At 39.7% G+C, this 10,676-nt stretch overlaps 1 protein-coding gene and 1 pseudogene across 1 annotated transcript; both read right to left on the minus strand.

The window, feature by feature from the left end:
* Positions 1-1,054: 1,054 nt before the first annotated feature.
* LOC102439859 (beta-defensin 127) lies at positions 1,055-2,941 on the minus strand. Its single transcript, XM_006089382.1, has 2 exons — positions 2,893-2,941; positions 1,055-1,308 (listed from the first exon to the last, which is right to left on the minus strand). Exons 1-2 carry the CDS (start codon positions 2,939-2,941, stop codon positions 1,055-1,057), a joined length of 303 nt encoding a protein of 100 aa, XP_006089444.1.
* A 4,469-nt stretch (positions 2,942-7,410) lies between these two features.
* On the minus strand, positions 7,411-7,506 carry LOC111826199 (annotated as a pseudogene).
* Between the last annotated feature and the right edge of the window lie 3,170 nt (positions 7,507-10,676).

Raw genomic sequence — 10,676 nt, forward strand, 5'->3', positions numbered from 1 at the left:
ACAGCATTGGGTGTTGTCATTGTTTTGGATTTTGGGCCTAATACTGCAATTCAGACCGATTCCCAGGTCCTTTACGTTTTCTCTGAACTCCAAAGGGCCCCAAGCACCAAAAGGACGCTGTTACTAGTGGTAACACACAAAACAACAACAGAGGCCTGGGTACATGGAGGAGACTGACAGCTGTCAGAGAGGAGTGGGGAGGGGGCGACTAGATGAAAGAAGATGAAGGGATTAGCCAAAGAACATATATGCATAACCTACAGACACAGGCAACAGTGTGGTGATGGCCAGAGGGAAGGGATAGCGGGGTCTAGGTGTAGGTGGGCAAAGGGGCAGGGATGGGGAATCTGTAATAGTGTCAACAATAAAAATAAAGTTAAAAAAATAACAACAAACTCCTCTGTCTTGGAATTATATATTTATGTCTGCCTCCACCTTATATAGTGAGCGCCACCATAGTGGCAATCTGTTCATCCCCCCTTTCCCAGTTCACTGATTTTACGGAGAACTAAAGAAATTAGACTTTCCATAGTTCAACTTTGGTTGTGCTATTCTTAAACCAAAGTGCATGTATATCCTTCTGAAAGGTCCTGTCTTTTCTAATTTCCTTCCGTTTGTTGATTTCAGTCTGTTTACTCGAATCACTTTCTTTATTATCAGTCACCTGTTGATATCTGACACAGTTCACAAAGTACTACTGTTAACTCACTGGTGAATTTCCCCTGAACACTTGGCTTCACCATTCTCTCTCCAGAATTACATGTCTGCTTTCCTGAGCTTCTTGTTTCAATTTTCCACATAGATTTTTTTTGTAGTGCACTGGTTATATCCCCTTTTCAAGGGGAGGTTCTGAGTTGTTCTTATCACTTGGCATACTGAGTGTCCAATTGCTGGTTAAAGAAGAAATAAGTCAGAAAACTGGCAATGAACTTTATTAGAATCTACGTTAAGGTCTTCTGAAAATTAAGGAACCAGACAGGAAAAGATGTGAATTACTTCACCTTAGTTTATTGGAATAGGTTAAGAAATAAATGAATGGAGAATTGTACTTGATTTATGTAGAATTTGTCTTGGGGCTTATATAATTTTCTACATATGTATCATAATATTGAGGTAAAGTTATTGCATATGTGATTGGCTTTGGACGAGTTGGCTTTGGTATTCTTTTGCGTGCTTCCAGTTCCATGATATTGAGGCAACAATATCTCCCATTTTCACATAGTACTTGACGTGTTTCAGTTACTTTGCATATTTTTCTGCAGTTTCCTTGTACATATTGACCCCAGCATTTCTTAAGTTGTTCAGTTACTGTGCACATAAAGAACAATTGGTCAAGGTCAGTGTTTGAGATTGAAAGGCAACTTTGGAGATGGAAAGTATAGAGGAAGTTTGTAGGGATTAGGTGTATGGGAGATTCACAAGGCAGATACCCGTAATATTCCACAGAGGATGCCCCAAGAAGGCAAACCTCAGTGTTTATATCTATCTGATCACTCATATTTAGTTTCTCCAAGGTTTTGGGCTTCCAGTCAACATCTGATGGACTCCATCAAGAGCATCAGATCTTATATGGGAAAATAAGAAGTTGATTCCTTGATTTCAGGGCATGGCACTATACTCCATCAGGGAACCACAGCAAATCTTCCTCTGTTTGAATGTTCCCAGGCACTCATTGTTTTTATAACTGCTCCACCTTTATTACCCAGAGTATAATAATTCTTTATTATGTATTTATGTCTGGGTCAAATTATGTTCTTGGGTTCATACTCATGCCATGGTCACAAATGACTTTCTTACCAGTCAGGTATTTTTTCCCCTTAATAATCTTCCTCCCTCCTCTGTTAATCTTAGCATTGTCCATTTCTTTCTTATTCTTCTTTTTTTTTTTAGCATTGTCCATTTTTGCCAATGCATATCTTCCTTTGGCTTCTAAGTCATTATAATAATCTTGGACTTGTTTTATGCCTCTATGACTCCTCATTCTTCCTCTACCTCTAGTTGCAAGAATTCCTCCAATGTTCAGCCCCAGACCTTTGCTTACCTTGAGATATATTCTTTCCTTTAGTGATCCTAAATACTTTCTATGATCTAAGAGTTAGGATGTTCAAATTTTGGTTTCTGGCTGGTACAATCTTCTAGAATAGGCCCCGGAGGAAGACTGAGAACAAAGATGCCTCCAACCTCAGGTTCTAGAACTCCTTTGATTGTTAGGAATTTAGGGGCCCAGGGACATGCCATCACCATGACTATAATAAGAGGCAAATGTAATAGATACGGTTTTGAAAGAGAAATTTCAGGTTCTTAGTATGTGCCAAGCCCTATGCGAGGTGTTTCACAAATGTTATGTCATTTAATAAGGCCCTCATGAGTCCGGCGTCATTATCTCCACTAATGAGGAAACAGACTTAGAGAGTCTTCCCCATTTATCCAAAGCTGACAAACCAGTAGTGAAGGCCTGTTTCTTAAACCTGACTCCAAAGTTAGTGAGTATTCACACTCTGTAGTAAAATAGACTAATATATACCTATTTCCACTCTTTCCCCACTATTCACACTCTACCATATATACAATGGAAGACAATATGATTGGATGCCAGAGTAAAAACTGTATCCAAAGAAATAAGTGCATCCCTATATATTGGGTGCATTACTTTCTACAATGAGACTTTCCCAGAGGAAATCATGGCCTCTTTTCAGCTCTGAGTACTCCATTTTAAGAACAGTACCATGGTAGAAGGCCTCAAAGAGGGAATCTCTCATGACACTGGGTAGACTTCAGTCATCCCCGGGGGACCTATTTCTTTCTACTATGAATTATAAAATTATCTTGGGTTCTTAGAAATACTCCATCCCATTGTTGATTTGTGTGAGCCCCTGGAAAACTCTGGATTACCTGTGGGCTGCTGGAAAAGCAGAATTGCAATGATCAGGAAGAGCCTCATGGCCAGGCTTCCCAAGGGAGGTGGCAGTCGAAGCTCTTGGTCCAGTGAGTTGCACACCATGTCACCTTCCTCAGAGACTTGGATTCTTATGCACTGAGCCAGAACAGATGGTATGGTACGAAGCGTGTCCCCAAAATTCTGATCTGTGGATTTTGCATCATGTGGGCAGGCGCCGGAAATTTGAGGTCACCCATTTTACCCCTACATGGAATCAGACAATCAGACACAGCATGTTCTATTTCATCATCTGATGCCATTCTGTGGGCTGTGGACTCCTGGGGAGAAGAATCTGTGCTTGACTGTCTGCCCAGATAGACCAAGGTAGACATGTACTCACTTCTAAGAGTGAATGAGTTAATGTAAATAATGATAATGAAGCCTATTCCATTTATTGCATTCAGCTAAGTCTAGGATCTCTGGGTGTTGTGTCTATCACTTTAGTCAATCCAAATGAAAGCCAATTTTTATTTCTACATCCTAGATTAATTTAATTGTTCACAAACAAGCAATATATAATGATGGAGGAATAATCGTATGATTACAATAAGAATTTCATTTAGAAAAAAAGCGAGAAAAGTCAGAGATAACAACATAAAGCATTGTCCTAATGGATAAGAACAGCAAAGTTTTTTGTTTTTCCTGCCATTGTGGAGTGGCAATTGTCAACCTTTTGCATCTCATGGCACACATAAATTAATTACTAAAATTCTATGGCACACCAAAAAGTACATTATATTTTTTGCTAATCTGACAAAAAATAGTTATAATTTTGATTCATTCACACCAGATGGCTATTATTGTGTTGGCTCTTGTCATTTTTTTCCTTTATTGATTAAGTTATTACACATGTGTCCTTATCATATATATATATATATATATATATATATATATATATATATATATATAATCTAAGAGACAATCTAAGGGACAAGAGGTCATGCCCCTGACTAATTAGTCAGGTGTTGCATATTTAAAAAATTCCTGTGGTACACCAGTGTGCCTGCCGCAGTTGAAAATCACTAGTGTAGAGATTTCTTTTGTATTCTTTCTGTTCTGATCTCGGTGAAGGTTTCCCTAGTTCTCAGTGGCCATACCTTGGAGGAGACTAGGGTGAGGGGATTCTTCTGGGAGCTCTGCTACTTTAGCAACATGTTTCTTGTTAGTGTAGGTTTAGGAAACTGTATGAATTATTTTGTTACCCAGACTCTGATTTCTATGGCATTATAACTCTTTTGAAAGATCAACAGACTTTATTTTGAATTGTTCTCCGTCATTTTCATGTCTAAGACCCATCCAGAAATCCTTCTGAAGCATGACAATTTATTTTAGATTCCAACCAGGGCACTGGTATCAATAAAAAAAGCTTTTGGAGATTATACCATCTCTATAGCTCTTAGCTTAACCACCTCTCACTCAGGCTCTGATTGTATGTAGTTCAGTACAATAGCCTCTGGACAGCCTGGCCAGTGTTGCCCAGTGGCTGAATGTCAACCTATGAACCAGGCGGTCACAGGTTCAATTCCCGGTCAGGGCACATGCCCAGGTTGCGGGCTTGATTCCCGGTGTGAGGCAGCCAATCCATGATTCTCTCTCATCATGATGTTTCTATCTCTCCCTCCCTCTCCCTTCCTCTCTGAAATCAATATATATTAAATAGCCTCTGGACAGTGTAGGTGAACTAATCAAGATTGATCACCGTGTATTTATAGTGGTATTAATGTATGCTCTTGTGTAATGCCAATAGCAACACTTGTCTATCTACATGCAGAAATGTACGCAACAGATAGTTGGGTTAATACAGGGCTGTGGTGTGCCCAAGGAATCAAATGACTTAAAGAAGCGAAACAAGGAGTCCTGGTTATTGGCTAGAGACTTAGTGAAGTAAAGCATGGACTCTATTCTTGACAAGAAGAGAAATATAAACAGGGAGGGGCTGACAAATTGGTCTTTGGGTTTTGAAGATTTATACTAACAAAATGTATTGCTTGTGCAACGGTGAGAACATTCTGTATCTAACCTGCACTGTCTTCTTCACCAACTCCTTGATTAGAGAACTCAGATTCCTTTGTCCCACAGATAACATTAAGACTGTATCTTAGAAAAAAATGGTGTCTCTCTCTATTCCTACTTCAGTGATGTATGTTTGCTTTTGCATGTGCATGTGCAAGTGTGTCTGTGTATGTCTTTTCTGTCCCCTGGTGTTGGAGAGTCTGAGGCTAGATCTCCTCGATTGATTCCAGAGAATCTTTTTTTCTTGCAAATCTTCTTAGAGCTTAAACAGTAAGTGTTTCCACAGCAAGATGGGATGAATAAAGAACAGGATGTTTCTTAATGAGGAGGAAATCACCAGTCAGTACTTACTGTTAAATCTCAGGACCTCAAAAATTTGGGACTTTTGAAAGTACAAATTGTTTTAATGTTCTACTTATAAAAGGACATAAGTAGGAGAGCAAATAACAGCTGACCATTGAACAATGTGGAAGTTAGGGGGGCCAACTCCCACACAGTTGAAAATCCACCTGCTGCTAGGTATTTAAAGGAGCTGTTCAGGGAAGTCGTGTTTGTTGGAAAGATTTTTGTTTCATTTTTTCTTTTTACATCAATTAAAAACAATATTTAAAAATAGCTTTATTGTGTAACGTGCTTTATTGAGAAGAATCAGGAAATATAAAAACAAAGAGAAAAAAGGCAACAACAGCAGCAGAAAACATCTGGAAACATGTTGTATAGCATTCTAAAATTTTTCTTTAATAGAATGAAAATAGCTTTGTTTAACTGGAATATTAGCTTATGGGATTTTCCTGATTAGTCGGAAAGGTGTAGTAAAACTGTCTCATACTTCCACCAACTGCATGGCTTTTGGAAATCTGGGGTCCTCAGCTCTCTGCTAACTCCAGAGATGTTTACATTCTCAGGGATCCACTGGCCTTTTAGAATTCTGTCTTCAGGCGCTAACTCTGACTTGTACCATATTCATCCTTCCTGGTGCAAACCTCTCTCTTAACTTCCAACAAAAATAAAATTACTCATACTAAGCATTTAGGAGTTTATCAGAATTTATATAAGAGTTTGGGAAGGAGGATTACTGAGAAGGTGATTACCTGGAATAACAATCAAATTTCAAAATGACTGGAAGACATAAGTGATCTTAAATGAAGTTTCTTCATCCCAGTAATGGTGAATTCTTTTGGCTTCATCTAATCTTAGCTTCTCATTAGCTCACTGCCTTTTAAAATTATTTTTTTCCTGTTCCATTTCCTTCACTCAAGCTTTCTTTTAAAAATTGCCCCCAAACTCTTTTATATATTGTGGAATAGTTTTTAGTGTCTACTGGCCACACGAGTATTTCCTTGGCACTAATTCCTAGAGGTGATTAGGTAGATTAGTGGAACAGGACTTTCCTAAGACTTTTAGTAAATATTGTCAATTTGGTTGTATAAATTTTACAATCTATCTGTAGTTGAGGAGAGTATGTTTTCTTAGCTTCCTTGTCAGCACTCAACATTATCGTTTTCTGTTCCCTATAGACTTTTCTAGGAAGGTTTTAATGGCTAAATTGGTTCAGATAATTCAGATGGAGGCCTCCTGCCAAAGGATATTAGTGTGTCTCCACCTCATTGATTTTTCATAACCACAGTTTAACATATGTCCAACCCAGTTCTGAGGCAGCAACTTTAAGAACTAGACTGAGCCTGCTGGTGTGGCTCAGTGGTTGAGCGTTGACTTGTGAACCAAGAGGTTGCTGTTTCAGTTTGCTGTTAGGGCACATACCTGGGTTGAGGGCTCAATCCCCAGTAGGGATGTGTAGGAGGCAGCTGATTGATGTCTCTCTCTCTCTCTCTATCACTTCTCCTTCCTCTCTCTCTCTAAAATAAATAAAAACATATTTTTAAAAAGAATATTCTTTAAAAAAAAGAACTCAACTGAATCTAATGGAGTGATTTCTTAAACCTGGATAAGGTATTTGCATGGATAAGGGCTAATTATGAAAGAACCATAAGTGCTGCTCCTTTCATCAGATAAACACATTTTCTCTTAGCTTAGGCAAGCTTCGCACTTAAGCCTGAGCAATGAGAGTCCCTGCCCTGGCCCTATGCTCTAGAGAGCCCTATTCTGGCCTTCATCTGGCCGCATCCCTTCCTGTAGTGCAAAGTGTCACTGAGGCCAAAGGCATATGTTAACCTAGAAACTGATTTCACCGCTTCATCCTTGTGCTCTGGGTAACGGGGACCCAGAATCCATACCCAAACTGTCTGTAGCCTCTTTCCCAAGCCTGTATGTCTCTACATGTGCCTTCCCAAGGACCCTCATAGTGTGGGAAAAAATAGAATGGGTAGTAAAGAGAATTGAGCTGCAGACTGGAATCTGGAGCCCCGAGTTTGGCTTTCTTTGGGATGCCATGTCCTGGAACAAAACTTCCAAAGAGTCTGAAAATATAAAATTTGAACTTGGCTTTTTTTTTTTTTTTTTTAAATATGGAACACTTCACCAATTTTCGTGTCATCCTCGTGCAGGGGCCATGCTAGTCATCTCTGTATTGTTCCAGTTTTAGTATATGTGAGCACTGAACTTGGCTTTTTAAATTTTTAAAATAATAATAATAATTTTTTTATCTTTAATTTCTTTATTGGTTAAGGTATTACAGATGTGTCCTCATCCCCCCATTAGCCCCCAACCTCCCCCCCCCCACTCATGCTCTCATCCCCCTGTTGTCCATGTCCATTGGTTTGGCTTATATGCATGCATGCAAGTCCTTTGGTTGATCTCTCCCCTTTAGTCCCACCCTCCCCTGCCTTCCCTCTGAGGTTTGAGCATCTGATCGATGCTTCTCTATCTCTAGATCTATTTTTTGTTCATTGGTTTATGTTGTTCATTATAATCCACAAATGAGTGAGATCATGTGATATTTATCTTTCTCTGACTGGCTTAGTTCACTTAGCATAATGCTCTCCAGTTCCATCCATGCTGTTGCAAATGGTAGGAGTTTCTTCCTTTTTACAGCAGCATAGTATTCCATTTTGTAGATGTGCCAAAGTTTTTTAATCCACTCATCTGCTGATGGGCATTTAGGCTGATTCCAAATCTTAGCTATTGTAAATTGTGCTGCAATGAACATAGGGGTGCATATATCCTTTCTGATTTGTGTTTCTGGTTTCCTGGGATATATTCCTAGAAGTAGGATCACTGGGTCAAATGCAAGTTCCATTTTTAGTTTTTTGAGGAAACTCCATACTGTTCTCCACAGTGGCTGCACCAGTCTGCATTCCCACCAGCAGTGCACGAGGGTTCCCCTTTCTCCACATCCTTGCCAGCACTTGTCATTTGTTGAATTGTTGATGATAGCCATTCTGACAGGTGTGAGATGATACCTCATTGTCATTTTGATTTGGATCTCTTGAATAATTAGTGACTTTGAGCATGTTTTCATATGTCTCTTGGCCTTCCTTCTGTCTTCTTTCGAAAAGTATCTATTGAGGTACTTTGCCCATTTTTTTATTGGGTTGTTTGTCTTTCTTTTGTTAAGTTGTATGAGTTCCCTATAAATGTTGGAGATTAAACCCTTATCAGAGATATTGTTGGCAAATATGTACACCATGCAGTGGGCTCTACTGTTGTTTTGTTGAAGGTTTCTTTTGCTGTGCAGAAGCCTTTTATTTTGATGTAGTTCCATTTGCTTATTTTCTCCTTTGTTTCCCTTGCTCTGGGAGATGTGTTGCAAACATATTGCTAAGAGAGATGTCTGAAATTTTGTTGCCTATGGATTCTTCTAAGATGATTATGGTTTCCCATCTTACATTTAAGTACTTTATCCATTTTGAGTTTATTCTTGTGTATGGTGTAAGTTGGTGGTCCAGTTTCATTTTTTTGCATGTATCTGTCCAATTTTCCCAACACCATTTATTGAAGAGACTATCTTTACTCCATTGTATGTTCTTGCCTCCTTTGTCAAATATTAATTCAGTGTAATGGTCGATTTCTGTGCTTTCTGTTCTGTTCCATTGACCTATATGCCTGTTCTTGTGCCAGTACCAGGCTGTTTTGATTACAAGACTTTGCAGTATAGTTTGATATCTGGTATTGTGATCCCTCCTACTTTCTTCTTCTTTCTCAAGATTGCTTCAGTTTTCAGGGTCTTTTTTGATGCCATACAAATTTTTGGATTATTTGTTCTAGAGCTGTGAAATGTGCCATTGGTATTTTAATAGGGATTCCATTGAATCTATAGATTGCTTTGGGTAGTATGGACATTTGGATAATATTAATTCTTCCAATCTATGAACACAGTACATTCTTCCATTTGTTTTGTAACTTCCTCTGTTTCTTTTTTCAATGTCCTGTAGTTTTCTAAACACAGGTCTTTCACCTCCTTGGTTAAGTTTATTCGTAGGTATTTTATCTTTTTTTTGTTGTTGCAATGGTAAATGGGATTTTTTTTTTTTAGTTTCTCTTTTTGAAAGTTCATTATTGGTGTATAAAAATGCCATTAATTTATGGGTGTTAATTTTGTATCCTGCTAACTTGCTGAATTTATTAAATCTGGTAGTTTAGATAAGAAGCTTCTCGACATTGATCTGAGCAATGATTTTTGGACATAACACCAAAAGCACAAGCAACAAAAGGCAAAATCAGCAAGTGGGCCTACGTCAAACTAAAAGGCTCCAGCACAACAAAAGAAACAGTCAGCTAAATGAAAGGCAACCTACAGAATGGGAGAAGATGTGCAAACCATTTATCAGATAAGGGATTAAAGCCAAAATATATACCTAACTCATACAACTTAATAATAATAAAAAACTGCAATTCAAATTTAAAAATGGACAGAGGAACTAAAATAGACATTTAAACAGAAAATAATAGATGGAAGCCACTCATCAGTAATTACTTTAAATGTAAATGGATAAAATTCTCTAATCAGTTAAATAATAGAGATTGACAAAATTGATTTTAAAAAACCCCCAAATATGTTTCAACTATACGTTGCCTAAGACTCACTTTAGATCCAAAGACACAAAGAGGTGGGAAGTACAAAGATTGAAAAATATATCCCATACAAATAGTAACCAAAAGAGAGCTGGTGTGTCTGTACTAATGTAAGACAAAATAAGTAAAAAACTGTGATGAGGCAGAGTGGGACATTATCTATACTAATAAAAGGGTAATATGCTAATTAGACCAGATAGACTGGACGTCTTCTGGATGTCCTTCTGGACAAAGCCACAGCGGCTGCGAGGGCCAAGGGCCAGCGGTGTCGGGGAGGCCGCGGTGCAGGCCGGTCTGGTGTAGTGGCCCCTTCCGCAGAGGCAATGAGAGAGGGGGCTGCACGGTCCCAGTCCCAGTGCTGCCCCTTCTGCAGAGGCAGCCACAGAGGCAGCAGCATGGGCTTGGTCCCAGCACCATGCCTCCACAGAGGCTGGACAGGGTGTGACCTGCTGTGCCTCAACCTCCCACAGCCCCTCCCCCGGCCCACCTGGCCCCAGATTGCCCCCCACCCACCAGTGAGCAGGGGGAAGGGCCAGCGCTAAGAAGCGAGGGCCGAGGGCCTGCAGCCACCGCAGCCAGCAGTGGCAGCAGCAGCGGCGGGGTGATGGGGGCGGCGCCTTCCCCTGATCGGCCCTGTTGCCTCCCACAGAGGGAGGCCAGACTGTGGCTTAGGACCGCTCCCACTGGGGAGCGGTCCTAAGCTGTTAGTAGGACATCCCTTGAGAGCTCCTGGACTGTGAGAGGGGCAGGCCAG

Source organism: Myotis lucifugus, unplaced genomic scaffold, assembly GCF_000147115.1.
Source record: "Myotis lucifugus unplaced genomic scaffold, Myoluc2.0 scaffold_60, whole genome shotgun sequence".
NCBI lineage: Eukaryota > Metazoa > Chordata > Mammalia > Chiroptera > Vespertilionidae > Myotis > Myotis lucifugus.